This window comes from Ctenopharyngodon idella, chromosome 19 (assembly GCF_019924925.1).
Source record: "Ctenopharyngodon idella isolate HZGC_01 chromosome 19, HZGC01, whole genome shotgun sequence".
NCBI classification, from domain to species: domain Eukaryota; kingdom Metazoa; phylum Chordata; class Actinopteri; order Cypriniformes; family Xenocyprididae; genus Ctenopharyngodon; species Ctenopharyngodon idella.
Genome location: NC_067238.1, coordinates 28,452,507 through 28,471,920, shown reverse-complemented (window position 1 = coordinate 28,471,920; position 19,414 = coordinate 28,452,507). Strand labels below are relative to the sequence as shown.

The 19,414-nt window shown below is 37.7% G+C and overlaps 1 protein-coding gene across 9 annotated transcripts in view; it reads right to left on the bottom strand.

The window, feature by feature from the left end:
- The window catches only part of vps50 (VPS50 EARP/GARPII complex subunit), a 135,959-nt gene that overhangs the window by 100,581 nt on the left and 15,964 nt on the right, over positions 1–19,414 (bottom strand). For all 9 annotated transcript variants that reach the window (XM_051872198.1, XM_051872200.1, XM_051872199.1 and 6 more), the window contains exons 5-11: positions 18,395–18,448; positions 12,049–12,119; positions 10,148–10,265; positions 9,996–10,031; positions 9,592–9,674; positions 1,491–1,533; positions 434–532 (exon numbers count right to left, since the gene is read on the bottom strand). In XM_051872198.1, coding sequence (XP_051728158.1) covers positions 434–532; positions 1,491–1,533; positions 9,592–9,674; positions 9,996–10,031; positions 10,148–10,265; positions 12,049–12,119; positions 18,395–18,448 — 504 coding nt within the window. The remainder of the gene's footprint in view (positions 1–433; positions 533–1,490; positions 1,534–9,591; positions 9,675–9,995; positions 10,032–10,147; positions 10,266–12,048; positions 12,120–18,394; positions 18,449–19,414) is intronic.

Below are 19,414 nucleotides of genomic sequence, written 5' to 3'. Positions count from 1 at the left end.
CTAAATCCAAATCTAGCAAAACCAAACAAATCAAATAAAAGCGAATCAAATCTAAATCCAAATCCAAATCTAAATCCAAATGCAAATGCAAATCCAAATCCAAATCTAAATCTAAATCTAAATCTAAATCCAAATCCTTCAAATAGATGGGTGTAAATAAAAAGTGGAAATATTTCACATTGGTAAATATGTTAACATTGTTACTGTTTAATTATTATTACTATTATTATGTTATTCAACGCTTTCTAATATTTGTTCACAAAGAAAATCATATATATTTTTGTATGACGTGTATGTGTATTAAGTGTAACTATGTGCAAGTGGCATGAACAAAATAAATAAATATATAAATGGCTAATCACAGCTATTTGAATGACAATTCAGCACCAGCCAAAATGTCAAGGTCGTGACAGCCCTAGCGGCGATGACTCACCTGTGTCTTGCCTAGAAGCTTATATGCCAGTTGAACTTTGGTGTAGTGAGAAACATCAAAGTGCTTGCAGGTTTTGGACAGCGCCACATCTAGCTGTTCCTGTATGGATGAGCATGAAATCAGCAAAATCAGCATAAGAAGTTCAGTGGCATAATTAGAGTGCATATAAAAAGCAGAAATAGGCAAAAGAGCTTGAAATCCTCATTTTAAGGTGCTGAAACGTACAATTACCACAAATGAATGAGGGCCGTAATAATCTGTGGTTTAAATCACTGATGATACTGAACGCACAACTTCATTTTGAGCTCAAAAGATAAGCATTCACATTCTTAATGAGTTGGAAACGTGCGCTACTATAGAAATAGAAAAGTGGCATGAATCATTGTAATTTTGGTGGCAGCGCTCTGAGTTGGAACAGGCTTCGTGCTATTCGCTAATGCGCGTGATGAGACAGCAAACGAGATAAAAAGACGGGGAGGAAGGGAAGAGAAAGAGTGAGATACAGATATTGAGAGAAACATGAAAGAAGATGGAAAAAAGAGAGCAAGTCAATGAGTAAAGGGGTTGTATGCGAGTCTGGGTGCCTTCCAATTACATTTGTCACACAGAAATCTCTGCATAATACAGAAGATGCCACAAACAGCACTGCTGGGTAAATTGTGTGTGTGTGTGTGTGCGTGGCGGTATAGGCTTCAACGCAGCTACCAAGTCCTGAATGCCAGCAATTTATTTAGTAAAACACAGTCCATCTGCCTTGGGGCCTTAGAGACGAAATGCTGGCAGACTGACACCCTGGGCGCCACTGTTAGACGTACAAACGCATGGTCAAGTGTTCCTTCCGATCTGTTTAATTCATATAACATTGAGGCACTACATCAGGGCAACTGCTGTTGTTAAATCTGTCAAGGGTGTATGAGTGTTTCTAAAGGGAATAGGGTGATCTGAGATTGAATGTCTGATTTAGTGAAGAAGAAGGTCACCATTCTGGATTCTCAGTTTGTCATAAGCCTAAGGACAAAAAAATTAAAAATCAATTTTATTTCTAAAAGTCACATACCTCGATTTGCTCCAGAGTGTCTTGAAGTTTGGAATTCAACTCGCTGAGGGGGGGGAAAAAAAGACAAGGATGACAAAAGAAATGGTTGAACAAATAAAACAACAACAACAACAACGTTGGTTCACTGTGCAGCACAGACAACCGTTGTATTCTGTTTGCAGAGCAACACAATAAACCAACAAAAACATTTTAGCAACATGTTGGAGGAAAAAGCAGCTTGCTTTCTCAGAGAAATTGGCCGTCAGAGTGAGAGAGCACTAAACAACACAAAACCAGCATCATACACCGTGACATTTCTGTGAAAAAAAAAAAAAAAAGGCACTGACATTTGAAAAGCAAGGATATATTTTTACCAAACATGGGTTCTTGCTTATCTTGTGCAGATGGAAGAAGACAGATGTGTGTTGTTAGTGTCGAGAGGGATATGCTAAACTAGTCAGTGGGTTGACTGAATGAGGGAGGAAAAAAAGACTAGTTGGTCTTACGAAAGCCATGAATAATAAGGTAGATTTAGGGTCATGTCAACCACACACCAATCATGGTAAAATGAATAAATGAATGTACAGTATGAATATATCCACACAAAACAAATGGTAGCCGTATTTGGGAAAAAAAAAAAAAGAAAAAAAAAGAAAAGCATAGTAGGTTTTCTAGGGCATATCAACGTAAATAATTAAGTAATAATAATAAAATAATTTTTTCGGACATTATTATTCCATATTCATTTTATAGAAAGAGTGTTTAAGGATTAACATTTTAGTGTAAAAATATTAGTAATTCTCACCTTGTGCACAGTTTTGATAAGGTCGCATAAGGGCTAGTCACAAAAGTTCAAAGCTTACACTTTATTTTGATAGTCCACTTTAGACGTTCTACTAACTATAAGTAACTTTGCAACTACATATCAACTAGCAGTCATGAGATGGGGGGGATAAGTCAACGTTTTTGCGTTCTATCGAAAATGTTTGCGTTCCCCCAAGAAACTTTGCATTTGCTCACAAAAGGTTTGCTTCCCCCAAGAAACTTTGCATTCACTCGCAAAATGTTTGTGTTCCCCTGAAAAACTTTGCATTCGATCACAAAATGTTTGCGGTTCCCCGAGAAACTTTGCGTTTGATCGCAAAATGTTTGCGTTCCCCTGACAAACTTTGCGTTCACTCACAAAACGTATGTGTTCCCCCGAGAAACTTTCCGTTCGCTCGCAAAATGTTTGCGTTCCCCCGAGAAACTTTGCATTCCCTCGCAAAACGTATGTGTTCCCCTGAGAAACTTTCCGTTCGCTCGCAAAATGTTTGCGTTCCCCTGACAAACTTTGCGTTCACTCGCAAAACGTATGTGTTCCCCCGAGAAACTTTCCGTTCGCTCGCAAAATGTTTGCGTTCCCCCGAGAAACTTTGCATTCCCTCGCAAAACGTATGTGTTCCCCTGAGAAACTTTCCGTTCGCTCGCAAAATGTTTGCGTTCCCCTGAGAAACGTTGCGTTCACTCGCAAAATGTTTGTGTTCCCCTGAAAAACTTTGCGTTCGATCACAAAATGTTTGCGTCCCCCTAAGAAACTTTGCATTCGCTCGCAAAACGTATGTGTTCCCCTGAGAAACTTTCCGTTCGCTCGCAAAATGTTTGCGTTCCCCCGAGAAACTTTCCGTTCGCTCGCAAAATGTTTGCGTTCCCCCGAGAAACTTTCCGTTCGCTCGCAAAATGTTTGCGTTCCCCCAAGAAACTTTCCGTTCGCTCGCAAAATGTTTGCGTTCCTCTGAGAAACTTTGCGTTCGATTGCAAAATGTTTGCGTTCCCCTGAGAAACTTTGCGTTCGCTCGCAAACGGTTTGTCTTCCCCCGAGAAACTTTGCATTCACTCGCAAAACGTATGTTTCCCTGAGAAACTTTCCGTTCGCTCGCAAAATGTTTGCGTTCCCCCGAGAAACTCTGCATTCGCTCAAAAAAAGTATGTGTTCCCCTAAGAAACTTTCCGTTCGCTCACAAAACGTTTGCGTTCCTCTGAGAAACTTTGCATTCACTCGCAAAAAAACTCCAAAGGTTTCAAAGTTTCTCAGAGGAACACCACTGTTTTTGCAAGGGAACGCAAAGGTTTTGAGAGTGAATGCAAAATTTCTCCGGAAAATGCAAAAGCATTGAAATATTAGCAGATATTAAGCAGACAGTCTACTAACACTCTAATGAGAGTGAGTTGGCATGTAGTTGCAAAGTTACTTATAGAATGTCTACAGTGGACCATCAAAATAAAGTGTTAGCAGTTCAAATTTTCAGTTCAAACCAGTACTACTCTCCACTAAAAATAAATGACTTCTGACTTCTATTGTTTAGTTTTAGGCTTAAGGATTTTTTTCTGCTTGTCCATTTAAGCCAGTATTTCAGATTTGTGCTTATTGCTCACAGAAGTGCTTTGATGGCTGTAAAACCAGTGCTTTAAAGGGGACGGGGCAGTAACATTTCTAAATGTATCCCCTTTAAAGCACTGCCAGTAAAAATACTAAAGCTAAAACAAAAATTAGAGAAAAAAAAAAAAAATCAGACCTATCTGATCCCATTAGCGTCTAAAGGAGCCAGTGCTTTTGGCAGCAATGCCAGCTGAGACTTAAAGCAACATGATACTAGCAGCAACTTTGCCGGTGGCCACGCATAATCATGATCTGACAATTAAGAACAACTGCATTTCATTCCACAAGCTAACTCAGCTTGACATGAGGGATTGCCCGGCCCCTGTGGGCCAGTGTTGTTGAAAGATTAGACAGAATGCATAAAACTTTAATTAAACTACCTCTTCCTTTTCCTTATCCTTCCCCTTTTCCTCTTTTTCCTTCTCTTTGAAGGCACTGAATGCAAATTGTTCCAATAAACTCTCTCATTTTGCCATAATGCATGATTCGCGTGCAAAAGCAGGAGGTTACTTAATATGCAATGTTGTTTGTGTCATGCCAAAAAAAACAGCAGGAGAGGATGTGACCTTTTCATAAAGAAGCTTATTCCTTCAGACAAATACTTTTGAGTGCTAGTGTTCTGGACGAGTTCTTGCAAAGGATGATGCCTCGTGTGCCTCGATCTATCACAGTGGGCTCTGACTCAACGTGGTTCTCCCTTTTCCTTCGGGGCCCTCAGAGGAAACCCAGCATCACGTCGAGCTGATCAATTACTTCCGACTCGCAGTTCGTCACCACCTCTCTGAGCCTCGCCGTTTCCTTCAGGGAGGCCACACGAAATCACATTTTAATGAGCTTTCACGACAGGATCCGTCGCACAATAAAAACATTTCCATTCAAACAGTCTCATATCATTATCATTCCATTAGGCAAGAAAGAGCAGAGAGGACAGACCAAGAGACTTATTTTTCTATTTCGTTTTCGGAACATGAATCCTGTGCTAATAGCAAAGGGGCAATGATGGTAGATGTGATTAAATTAAAGGATGTTGCTGGATTTGTGGACAGTGTTTGTACAACTTGAGTGTGCTGGGCTGTAAAACCACACCGTTGGGCACTTTTGTGGCTTACGCCTCTTTGCAATTAAATCCGCTTTCTTGCACCTGAGTGAGCAGACAACTGAAGTATCCATTACTGGCAGAATAAGCGCTGATATACAGTCCATAACTAGCTGCAGGAAAAGAAAGCAATTATTTAAAGAAGTCTCAAAAAATCCAAAACAGATTTAACAGTTTGCAAACTGGTTTTTGAGATGAAGCAACGTGAATCACAATTTCGTCATGTTGCACAGTTCATGCCAAGAAAGCAACTGACGGACATCTGCTTTGATTTTATAGATGTCATTTCACGAGAAACCAAATTTCCTTTGATCTTTTGAGATGAGATTTTGAAATAGTAGGAAAACATTCTGTAACTATCAAAAAGTAAAACTTTCCATCCAAAAAGATCATCTATTTCTGAACTTCTGCATTTGTCTAGAATTTGACAGATGAATGCAATATATGACTGTCCACTTTAAACATCAATTGGACCAACACAAATTGGCCCACCTGACTAAATAAGGAGAAAACTTTCAATCCTAAACACCAGAAGAACTAATGATAATGGTTGTTTTTATGTGAAGAACATGCCAATTTATTTAAAAATGAAGTCCCAAATCATTTCAGTCCCATCTATACAGACACAATGTGAAGAGGGCTTTGCAAAAAGGTTGTTGTTAAAGGGGACCTATAATGCCCCTTTTACAAGATGTAATATAAGTCTCTGGTGTCCCCAGAATGTGTCTGTGAAGTTTCAGCTCAAAATACCCCACAGATCATTTATTATAGCTTGTCAAATTTGCCCCTATTTGGGTGTGAGCAAAAACATGCCATTTTTGTGTGTGTCGCTTTAAATATAAATGAGCTGCTGCTCCCGGCCCGCTTTCTAAAAGAGGGCGGAGCTTTAACAGCTCACGCTTCGGTTGCTCAACAACAAACAGCTGGAGAATCTCACGCAGCCAAAATGAGGATTGTCTGAAATGGTGTTCAGCCTTACATTGTTCAAACCGGAGTCAGACACTGATGGAGAGAGACAGGAAGAAGTTACAACTTTTAGAATGCACCTGGACATTTCTGAACGGTTAGTGGATAAACTTATGTAGTTGCTGTGCTGCTTAATTACTTTTAAAAAAAAATCCTACCCCAAACATTCAAAGACAGTGTACTGTAAGTGTACTTCAAAAAACAAATAAATAAATAAATGATGAGACACCTTTTCAACACTAAAAATTCAGCTGAGAGTGGTACATGTGGATTGTTTCAAAAAGTCCCCACAAAACACTGCTTTGAACATTTGAAGGTCAGTTAGCAGGCACTTTGACAACCACTCCAACATAAATCTTGCTTTTGACAGTCTCCCCACAGACAGTATGCGTCATATTGCATGTGCTTGTGTTCAGAAATCAGTGGGTATGCGCATTACAGTATACCCTGTCAATTCTCATACTCTGTAGGTGTGTTAAAATGTTTGTATTTAAAAAGGAACAGGGAGACAGAGATCTGAAATCTGAGTATATCTTGGAATTTCAAAGGCTAGAAATAAAGAAAGTTTTACTTTAGAAGTAAGGAAATAACCAAGTGAAATTTCATTCCGTTATATTGATTGCAGGTGTTCATAGACTCCCTGAACTAAGACATGGGGTACGATTTTTCTAAAACTCCTGTGCTCTGATTCAGGCAGCATTACCCCACAGAGACATCTATATCTGCCCACACAAATGCCTCATAGCTCAGAATCTCAATGCATCTAATTAAACATCTTATCACTTTTCACTGCAGGGATCGAAATGGGCAAACTACAATACTATCACCATTTGACTATTGAATAGCACAAAACAAAGCAAAAGAATCTATGCAAAACAAAATGCAAAAGCAAAGCAAAGCAAAAGCATCTACCAGCAGGACCATACTGCCCAAACCAAACTCTGACCTTTAGGAACTTACAGGTAAGGCGATGGTCTCAAACTGACCTCTTAAATTATCTGAATGTAGTACTGCATCTATAAAAATACTGTTCAATTCTGTTTGCCACACTTTTGTAAAAATTTCAAGAACCAAATTTCAACCTGACTCGTGAGTAATGCTGAGGCTGACGTCAAGCTTCCCACAAACAGCCATTTTCACCTACATCATTGCTTATTGGAGACTAATTGCCTGAAAAAACATAAGACAAGGTGGAAAAACAACATAACAAAACACATGGCTGCCAGAGTGTTAAAACCCCAGCATGCCAAGCCTAAAATGCCTTTGATATTCACCGGGTATCAGAGTAACGCACAAACATATGAGAGAACATTACGCATAATTACATAAACGTGTAATTGAGGAAGCAGAGCAAGTGGCCAATCAGCTCCATATTGTCTCCTGCTCACATATATCACAGCTATGTCTTTATCAAGACAGCCTGGCTTCTCAAATGTTTCCGCTGCAGGTCTTATTATTTCTGCTGCAGCAATGACAGTGCCTTATGGAAAGTGGTCTGTCTGTCTATACAATCTCAACCCTATTAATTGTAACAGGCGAGGGTATAAAATCCAAAAGGGAAAATGGCACTGGTTCCTTTTTCAAATTACATCTAATTATAGGGCAGTCCAGCTGTCTATGAAACACATGGACGGGCAGGGTCCAAAAACAACAAGGCCAAACAGGAGAAAAACCTCTCAGGAGAGGTACTCGCCTTTACTTCATTAGAAAATGCAGCAATGCATGACTATGTTTGTAATATCCCCAATTCTCCAATTTTGTCCCCACATATAACAATGTAAAATTAAAATTAAAAATAATAACAATTAATTAATAAAAAAATAAAAACATAATATAATAAAAATAAAATAATTTTTTTTTTCATTTTAATTTTTAAAATACAAATAAAAATAATTTTAATTTTAATTGTTCTTTTTATTTTAATTTTTTAAAATAAAATCAAAAAAAAAAAAAAATTATTTTTAATTTAATTTTTACTTTTAAAATACAAATAAAAATTTATTTTAATTTTAAAAATTAAAATATTTTTATTTTTATTTTTAATTTTTAATTTAAAATTAAAAATAAAATAAAATAAAAAAAACCTCAATATCTGGTCTAAAAATTTGAAACAAATTTTCATTCCATTTTTCCTTTAAAGCTAGAGACTTTAAACAGAAGGAAATCACATTGGCAGGCTTTCATGCACTTGCATGGATATCAATGCAGAGCAGGCTGACTGGAGGCTGATCAGATAGCAAAAACTTGCTGTGCCAACTTAAACAGAGCAGCACTGCAGAGTCACAAAAAGGCAGGGGGAGAAAAAAAAAAAAAAAAGTGTGCAAATATGTATGAGAGAAAGACTGGTGAACAATTGCTAGTATCCTTTACAAGAGCTACTGCACCGTCCCTGTCTCTAAGGCCACATCCTTATGAGATAAAGACATTCCATTAGTGCGGGTCGTGACATATCGATCACTGGACAGCAAACAGGTGCATTTGTTCCTCACCATCATACTCACTGATGAATCTTCACAGCTTAAGCACCATATCCTTCAACACAGACTACAGACTGTTTTACGCCAGACTGAGAACATTTTGAGTACTAAAAGCGATGTAATACCATTAGGAGACAGCATGACTACAAATTGATACTGGTATTTTTAGTACATGCAATAATGTATGTTCCCAAAGAGCTGAAGTGAAAAAAACTTTGCCAGAGGAAAAGAAAAAAATCAAATACTGCATAAATAGATTTGCTATAAATAAAGTTGATAACTACTACATTTTTGGGGGGCAAAAAGCATCTTTCTTTATTGACAGCCATTCAGATATGGCTTGCAAAATATAATAAACAGGTTTATTTAAGATGCATTAAGTGATTTCTGAGATACACTGTTGATATTTAAAATCGACAAACACACCCCTCCATTTATTGCTCCGCCCCCAAAATAATGAACATGCTATGCATCACAGGCAACCACTAACAGCTGTGACAAGCCAATCAGAGATGCAAAAGAGGTGGGCATGGGTTCTGTCAAAGAAGCAGTCATGTGACCCAACAAAGAAGTGGGCATCAGAAGACTGCTGTATGAAGTCTGAGGCATCATTATATAGTAAGCCATGTGATAAACAGAGGCCTTACAATGGCAGAGGCTGTCAAATTAAATGTAACTCAACCAATCTGAAAGGTCGACTATAGTATCAATTCAGTTACAGTATACTGAGCATGAACATCTTTTCCAAGAAAAAAATCTGCAGTCTATGCAGTAAAACAATAGAGAAAATGGCATTACTGTATACATTACTACAGTAAGTACTTGCTTCACAATTCTTACAGTATCATTTACAGAGCTGACCAAGTTAAATTGTCAGAACTGGCACAAAATCTCATGGCAGGTTCATTGATCACAGCTTGATAACACATTGGATAAATATTACAGGGATTATGGATTTTATTTAAATTTAGTTGGGTTATGTAAGTGTATGTGATGACTGATTTAGGATTATTTTAAAGTTATTTTGATTTAAGATTACTGGGCACATGATGTGCATGGATAATTCATTTAAAACACTCAGATCAAGATCAAGCACGTGTCATACATTTAGTGAACTTCAGGATCTGGATCTCTAACCAATCCTGTCAGCAGTTGTCCACCCACCTTATACAATTGTAGTGTTTGAATGTGCTGGCAGCCTTCTGGCATTCTAAACACAGCTGGATGGCGCCTGGATAGTCCTCCTCCTGTAAAATTAAGTGCTCAGTTTTACCTGAAAATTCTTTATCTAGACATTTTTTTACAGGGCCAAAATAGAACAACTGAGCTAACAGTTTAATGAATGATGTTAGATTTCTATCATTACCCTCACAACGACAGAATAAAGCTCATTTTACATGTGAAATTTACATTTAGAGGACATAAACAGACTAAACACTTCAATTAGAGGGTGTAAGAGACAATCTTATACCAAAGCATCTAATACCTTCTCAGTTGTTTGTGAGTTCTTTCAAATATGAGGTGTATTTGTGCATTGCACATTTGGACAGATTTTTGTGCCAACTTACCTCCAGCATTTCACTCAGTCGAACATCAGTTCTTTGCTGTATGAAAAGCAAAAAGATGGTCAGAGTGTCTGTGAATCTGGGCAGCTGGAAATTAACATGCACAGTACAGAAACTCTCTGTTTAGCCATTAACAATGTTGATGAAGTGATTACCAGAGTCTTTATGGTCCTCAAAGACTTCAGCAATCCTGTCAACAGCTGCCGGCGTCTCTGATTGGCCAACAGCCCAAGACTGGCTTCGGTGAAGCCTTCTTTAGCAGAACGAAGCTGCCTGGAAGCAGAAATACAGCATTTGCGTCTATTCTACAGCTCATCAAAACTTAAAGCAATAGTTGGCCTTGTGTAGTTTTAAACCAGTTTTGACTTTCTTTCTTTAAAGGAATGCAAAAATAAAAAGTTCCCCATGTTCTTTTTTAAACAATTACAATCTGTGAGGACTAAAAGGGATAGTTCACCTAAAAATGGAAATTATCCCATGATTTACCTTCAAGCCATCCTAAGTTTATAAAGTTATTTAAAACTTTATAAACTTAGCTTCCGGCAGACGGCCGTATGTATCGATTTAGGCCAAATGAGTAACCTCTGACGTGACGTAGGTATGATTAGCGTAAGCTAATAGATAAGCTTAGACGCCTCTCACGGTTCAAACAAATAGGGCTGTGCAACAAACTCAAGCTCCTCTTCTCTTATATCGAAATCCTCGGACATTTCTCTTAAAAAAAAAAATTAAACTTATATTTTGTGACCGGTGTTTTGTTTTGCAGCATGCGTCAGGTCAGGGGTTACTCTTTCGCTGTAAACTAATGTGTACGGTCGTCTGCCGGAAGCTTGGTATTATAGTTTATAAAGATTTAAATATGGATTTTTTTTTTTTTTTTTTTTTTTTACAAAAACCCATCGTTAACCCCCTGGAACCATATGGATTACTTTTATAATAAATGGATGCACTTTTTTGGGCTTAAAAAATACAAGGCCCCATTCACTACCATTATTAAGTTTGGAAGAACCAGGATATATTTTAATATAACTCCGATTGTGTTCGCCTGAAAGAAGAGAGTCATATACACCTAGGATGGTTTGAGGATGAGTAAATCATGGATAATTTAGATTTTTAGGTGAACTATCCCTTGAAGCATCAAAAGGACAAAAAAGTACATTTAAAATAGTCCATATGAATTGTGTGTTCTATTCAATGTCTTCTGAAGTTATATGATAGCTTTTTGAGTGGAAAGAGAGAAATTCAAGTTGTTATTCACCAAAAAACCTGATATCATCTCTAGCTCTAATAGAGTCTACGCATGTCTACATTTTTCGCTAAAATCTCAGTGGTACAGAATGCTCCCATAGCAAACTCTTTCTTTCATTTTTCTAATAACTAGAGCTAATTATATAATAATATAGTGTATTATACATATTATTAACTACAGTAAAATAGCATTTTAGTATATATTAAAAGATCAGATTTTAATAATGAGTTCCAGAAGCTTTAAAAACATTTGGATCATTTCAATATTGTTTTGTCCTGTTGCAGGATTCTTCCTCAAGATTTAATTTTATGCTTATTTTTCCTCAGGTCCCATACACTGAACTGCACCAGATAATAATCACTAAGGCTAAATGGCAAAACGATCGTACATAGAGTTCATTAGTGCATTTTTGAGAGTTCATGAGGGAAGTGAAGAAGTTCATGAAGGAATTCTTTCACCAAACCAGTCTGAAAGATTTGTTCTGGCTGATCCACTTTTCAAGATCAACTCCCTGATAGAACGGCTCACTGAAGTGAATAATGATGTAAATCTCTTGCATGTCTGTTTCTCGCATAAAGCTATCGTGTGACTTCAGAAGCATTGGAATATAGTGCATGGGTCGTATAGAAGATTTAAAGACCTTAAACTTTGAAAACTTTAATCCCCATTCAAGTTAATTTTTCTCATTTTAGTTCCACTAAAGAAAGAAAGTCAAGTTGGAACAACACATGGGTGAGAAATGATAACCTTACTTTAATTTATGAAGTGTACTATTCCAACATTTTATAGCAATAAAAGCTCTCTGACCTTCGTGCATTAGTGCAGATGACTGCAGCCAGCTGCAGGTTGGTCTGCAGAGACGTCACTCTCTCGAGCTCCTACAACAACAATGATTTTCAAGTTTTTTTTTTTATCCAAAACATTAGGTAACCATTACTTTGGTATCCTTTGAAGTAGACAAGACAATTGAGACAATGGCTATGACCTTCCTTTCAAATAGCCGGATATTACCTCTCACGGATAACTGTGATTCTAACCTCTGTGCTTAATGGGTTCGGGCCAAAGACACCCTCTTCTATTAGGCATGTTTTTCAGGCCCATTAAGATCAATAAAGTGAGAGAGATGATAATGGCCACAAGCTTTCATTATGGGAATGAGAAAAGCAGCACAATGAGAAAGAATGTGCTCCTTTAGCCCAAAATGACATGTCCATGAACTAATAGACAGTTGAAGTTCATGGCTTTTTGCAAGGTTTTTACTCCCCCCTTCATACATTCTCGGTTTTGAAGAGCGCAGCTGTCACAGCCTGAGGTGAGCTCACGCTGAGTGACCCAGTCTTTCTACGCACATTAGATCTGGCCAACAGAGCCAGCCTTCAGCACCGAAACATCATCCCACTGTCACGTTAAAGATAATTATTTGACCAAAGAATACGAGGTGGAAAAAATCGATTCCACAGAGAGGGCAGCAGAAACAGAGGCTCCTTATTCAAAGTGTCACACGGAGAACCGTTCATTCTTCAGAAGGCTATCAGTAGCAAATACCCTGAAGAATGCTGGAAGGTTTATGAGAGATGAACAGGCCGCATTGAGCTTCAAGTTGAGTGCCTTGAGAACATCCTGCAGACTCCAAAGTACCGCTGAATAAATGACAGTACAAACAGGAATTAAACAAAAGTGTAGTGTTTAATTTGTTCTGGCATTCGGTCTACTGATAAACACATGGAAGGCGTGAGGTGCTGAGGAAACACAGGCTGGTCGTTTAACCAGACATCTGCAGAATAAATCTGTGCGATTTATTCAGCGAAATCTCTGTCTTTGTGAGACGGAGAGCTTTTGAAGTGTCCTTGGAGTTGCCCTCGCTAGAACAGGAAGCTGAACCCAGCCATAGCCCTGTTGAGTCATAGGGTCCTTAAGGGATCCAGGGGGCTTCGGAGCTCAAACACGAGTGACTCACTCACTGTCTCCACATACACACTGCAGCTAAACATGGCTGTCACTCCTCTTCTAAGTGATAAATCCTGCTGAGTTTGATAAATCCCAAAGATTTTGGTTATTTAATGCACTCCCTAATGTTATTAAATATAACCAAGACCTACAACTGTCAAATACAACTAACATCAAACAGCTTAAATGGTTGGCATAAACCTTGCTTACTGGCAGCCGCAAGACCAAAAATGTTGCCAAATCAATCTTGATCACTGCAATTTTGGAATTTTGTTTTCCCAGAATTACACAAGCAATTTCAACTGAATTTATCTTGTTTATACGGATTTCACGTTTCATGGCATTGAGTGACGTGTCAAGTTAAAAATAGTTATACTTCTAAAAACATCTCGAGGCTCCAACATTAGCCGCATTTCCACCATCAGGCCAAACCGCTCTCGTTGCTTAACCGTTCCATTCCATGCCGATCCGGCCCAGACGGTACGAATGTGGTTTTATTTTCCACTATGGTGTTGAAAACAGGAATGTAATACAAATGCGTCAGTCATTGCTCTGGCAATGCAAGAGTCTACAGACGTATATGTAAATAGTACGGCTGAGGGAAAAAAAAATTGATTCACCTATCAGGATTTTTTTTGTTTGTTTTTACGATTTTAACATTTTTTTTTATTCCAGAATCGATATTAATTCATATTAAATTGCTTTATTTCAGTCGACGAGGAGGAGGAAAGTTCTCTCTTTTATTTCAGGAGGGGTGATATGTGTTATGCGTGTTTGTATGTGTGTATCGGTGAGTATTACCTGACGTCATATCTCTTACTAGTGGACACGAGAAAGTGAAAAATGGCAGACGGAGAGACATCTATGGATATATGACCTGCACCATCATGTATAAGTGTATCACTTAACTTTTCCCCATAGTCTAGAGTTAAAAAAGCCAACAAAAATAGCAAGACATAGCAATATCGAATCGCAATTCTTAAAGCGACAGACAACATAACTGCAGAACAGACTTATAATAAACAGAGCATTATTGTCCTTTGCTATCTATCATAATAGTTATCTTTATAGTTACCATTCTTGGTGTGAATTAGCCTTATGTTTATCCATTACATCCTCATTATCACCCACGTAAAAGTTTTTGAACACAAAATTGTGTCCTATGTGAAGACCCCCTAAGAAACGCATCTAATTGGGGTCTGGTGTGCCTTAAAGGTGCAATATGTAATATTTTTGCAGTAAAATATCCAAAAACTTCTAGGCCAGTATTATATATTTTGTTCACTTGAGTATTTACAATTTCCCAAATGTTTCCAACTATTTGTAAATCGTGAGAAAATTGCAATTTTAACCAAGGCTCCGGGACATGTGAGGAGTCGCCTGTCAATTGCGTTAATTGCGTTAACCTTCGGTCTGCCTCGGTTTCCGGTTTTACTTTGTAGAAACCATGGAAACACCAAAGACGCTTTAATATATTACACTTTTTAATAGACAAGGGAACAACTGTTTTGATATATTTATAGACAGAAAACTAATTGTTCTTATATAGCTCAACAAGTTTAGTCTTATTGTTTAAATCTAATTTTCTTGATTTTTTGCGAGTACCATGCTTTACCATGCCTCAGAGAAAAACACTATTTTGTGAAGTAGCTAACATAGCATAATCAGATGCAGCTTTATTTTTAGTAACAGTAATACAGAATTTTCTCCATCATACAATACGTTTTAAAATTAATTGCATGCCATTTATCAATACAAGCCATCCAGCATTTAATATGATATTCAAAATCGATCTAGCTTACTGCAATGTGTCTCAAACAAGTGTCTCACAGCAGCCGCCGAGCGTACGCACAGAGTAACGTTATAACATCATTTTCAACACTCTCAAATGTATCTAATATGATAAACAGAGCTGCGTTACCTCATACTCATTACCAGAAAAGCGGAAGCGGCGCCGGCGACTGTGGCATAATAAAAGTTCCTCTGCTCGCGGCGTGTTGCGCAATCGCTCCAATGGCCTCGTTCAGCTCCCACAACACCCGGTCCTGCTCTGCTTCATACTACAATAACGTTAATAATCGCATCCATTAACATGATTTCTTCCCGAGTCCCATCCCTATTCTTTTGCACCGTCCGTTGAGGTGAAGACCACATGTCCCAAGATTCCGCGCTCAAACTTGGCGTCATCAAGCTACGCCTTTGTTTTGAATAGGCCTCTAGCGACCTCTAGCGGACAAAATTTTTACATATTGCACCTTTAACCAGAATAAGTATTGTTAGCTTACAAACATGGTAACATAAAACTTTATTGAAATCAACTGTAAATAGAGTTACGGCCTAGAGGTTTCATTTCAGTCCGGATGCCGTCTTAGAAGTTGACATACCCTGCCTATGTATGCTTTTTAGGTTTTAGAAAAGAGCCCCGATGTGATACACCACTCTTTGACTATTTGTGTGATAGGCACAACAAAATGTATCACAAGATATCTAAAAGCATGGGCGGCCTATAACACGGCTCAAAAGCATGGCTGAAATCCCATCTTATCTCTGAAAGGCTTGGGACAAATGCAGGCTGCTGAGGTGTAAAATGGCTTGTGGCAAAGCACCAGCAGACTTAAAAGCTCTTCAAATGAAGGGACACAAATAACCATACTTCTCTCTACATCTATCTGGCAAACACTTCCTGTCCGTTTTTTAAGACATCAAGGGTTTAGCGCTTTCTATTCATGTGTGCTTAGGTGGCCCATTGACTCCCAGTCTTTGACTATGTACCGTATGAGTGGATTTTCCTGAAGCATTCTCTTGCTAAGGTTACGAGACTAGTCTATACTTAGAACTTCAATACATCAACTTTAGCTATAAATAGGTAAAAGGAATGTTTTTTATTCAACGTGCTTTCTCAATGTTGTATAAAAACATCTGAGAAGGCATGAAATATGTTATTGTCCACTCAATGACTAATGCATGAAGAATATGTATTGCTTTTTGTGTTGGCTTACAATGATTCAAGGGCAATTTGCTGTGACTTGACTCCAGCAGTAATCTTTAAATGTTTCACTGTCCATTACAGAGGCTGAGACTGAGGTCAGAAGATGAATATCTTGATTCCATTTTGGATAAAGACACTTTCAAGGTGAAGCATGTAATTTCTGAGCGACTAGCATCACCAAATTGAACTAATGTATAACTGTATATCTCCCATTGTTTGGACAAACTAGCCAACTCACGGTAAACAGCACATCAGAACAACTTAGCCTGCTGAGCTATTGTCCAGTATGACATATACAGCTGAACTGCTAGTGGACAGAATAGAAAATTTATTTGTAGTTTCTTAAGGACAGTTGACATATGAATCTTAAACAGATTGATGCTGAGATAAGATGCAGAATTTGCATCAAAAACAGTTTTATCCCCAACATAGTCATTTCTTCACCAACTTCTTAAAGAAAGTGAAACATCCTTATGATTTAAAACATCAAAAGGATCACATATTCTTAAGGCTTTTGTCCAGTCCTATTCTGAACAACAAAAGACGTGGGGAGGGAACTCAATTTGACCCTCTGATGTTATAATTAAACTATTAAAGCAAGAAAAAAGTGGCTATTGCCTCCATCAATGAACATGATACATCATTCAGTCAATCAGGCTTCGTCATGAAGGAATCCAAACAATTCCACACAATTATAGTGAGGTGAAAATCCTGGAACAGGATCAAAGCAGAGCATTTCAGGATGTGAATATCTTTAAGAGAAATAAAGTGATCCATTTTCAAAAGGGATTCACAGTGATTAAGGATGTAAGAGAAATATGACCACAGGCAAGAGGACACAGAGCCTTGGCTCTTTCCTCTAAATCCACTTTGATCCCAAATTGCACGGAAATACTCATTTGAGATTGAGAATCACACATTATCTTCAGCCTATCTGTCAGGATCATCTGCAAAGCACACTGCACAAATATTTTAAAAAATATATATACTTAGAGGGTTCAACGGTTTAACATAAAAGGTAACTAAGATGCAGTTACAGTCATCATGAAACAAAAGTCAAGGTTACAGTGAGGCAATAACAGTGGGAGTAAGTGGGGCAAATATTTGGAATATTTAAAAGCAGTAATAGGAAGTTTATAATTTTATGAATGCACTCTTTAAAACTTGTGTATTATTTGAGCTGTAAAACTATTTAAATCACCAATTTCATAGTAATTTTTGTGGTTTATGGCAACAAAGACTTTACACAAAGATTATTTTTTAATTAATTTTTTCACTACATAATTTCACTAAAATCATGTTAACATGTATATTGTTTTTACAAATTGCTGTAAAACCGAACAGTGAAATTAAATGAAATTAGTTTGTTTCACTCAAATAATAATGAAAGTTCAAAATGAAATTTCATTGTAGTAAGCTGAACTTAATATCATTGAGATGAGTTGCAGCAGAATTCCCAGCCTGTTTTGTCAGACTGTATAAATAAATGTTGAAATTAAGTGTTATTTTGTGTGTTTTTGCACAAGATTATCATAGGGAGACATAAGTTAGTGTTTAATGTTGTGTTATGTTGGGATTTACAGGGGGTTCTGTTATGTTAGTTTTGTAGGGTTACAAGTAGAGCCTGTGGTTTGGTTAAGGATGGGCTGCAAAACTCTTAAGACCATATATACTGTATGCTGTTTGATTATATACATGCAAGCATATAATGACAGTCTCTTTGACAGTTATAACAGCATGTGTGATTTGCTATCTAACATTTAACCAAGATCTGAATGTGATGTTAATATAAATGAACTATGTAATTAACATTATGATGAGTTGGGCGAGGTTGAGAACTGTAGGAGTGAAAGGGTGGCGGTGACATGATTGTTAATGAGAGACACCTGTGCACCACACTGGCCTTGCTCCCGCCCCACTTGTGACAAAAATTTTAGGTTCTACTAACTTAAAAAAATGAGTTAGATTACTTAAATGTTTTGAGGTAATACGTTTCCTTAAATGTTTTGAGTATTCTGAACTTATTGAGTTTTACAGTGTGGCTATACCATTGAAACAGTGAGTATTTTAAAACTTACGAACTGGCTCTATTATATCATAAATTCTGTAACCCAAATTGTTCCTCTAACCTTGACGAAACAGGAACAATCCAGCAGACATATGCTAATTAAAACCATCCTGCAGACCCAATTTTCCCGAATGTGACAGACTGCTTACCTTAACATAGGAAGGCTGTTTCTCCAAAATGAGGTCTGCCACTCTTTTAGATACCTGTAAGATGAGAACACAAGCTAAAGGTTAACATCTGTTCAACATGTCCAAGATTTACAAGACTAGATAATCTGTTTGTGCATTTAACGCCTCTTTTTTAATCGTCTGAGGCATTAGCTGGGGCTTTAAGGGTAGTAAAAGGAAAAAAACAACATAAAACGTGACACCTTTAATTGAATTGGACTCTATTTTAGGCTTTTTATGTCTTCCACATCTGCAACAATTAGTCTGTAACAATATAATAAATGTTTTCTTGGCACATTCAAACATTCAGTGGGTAATAATGGCTCTGTGGAAGGTCAGGCCGTAAATATAAGGCATACTGTGGCACGCTCCGATCGATATGTGCGTCACATGGTGGGGCTGTCAGGAACGAGAGGGAGGGATGGCTGTGAAGTGTTGGCGTGTCAGTGAGAGCTGAACAGATGGCAGACTCAGCTGAGCAGCGGCGTATGTTAGCAGATCACACTGTGCGAAAAGCTGAGACCGACTGGCAGGAGAGCGCTGTGTGTATGTGTGATAAAGACAACTGAAAGAGACATTTTCAAGAGCACCTCAACTTGCTCTTACATATGCATCAGCTCCTGGCTCTTAAAGGGATAGTTCACCCAAAAGTGACAATTCTGTCATCATTTACCCTCATGCTGTTCTAAAGCTGCATGATTTTCATTAAAGAAAACTATATTAAGGATGATCCATAGAATAAATTTCTAGGGATGCACTGAAATTTTGGCCGCCGATAATTATTGGCCGAAAATGGCATTTTTGGTTTTTGGCCAAAAGAGAAAAAAGGCAGAAAATATAAGCCGAAAATATGCCGCCCCACCCCTCCATGTTCAGCGATCAGGTTTCATTCTCACGCAGCATGTTTTGTAACGTTGTTTTATTGGCTTGTAGAACTTTGCTCTAAGTTTTATTGGCTTGTATTCTTTAAATTCAGATTCAGTAAAATTATTGAATTTAATT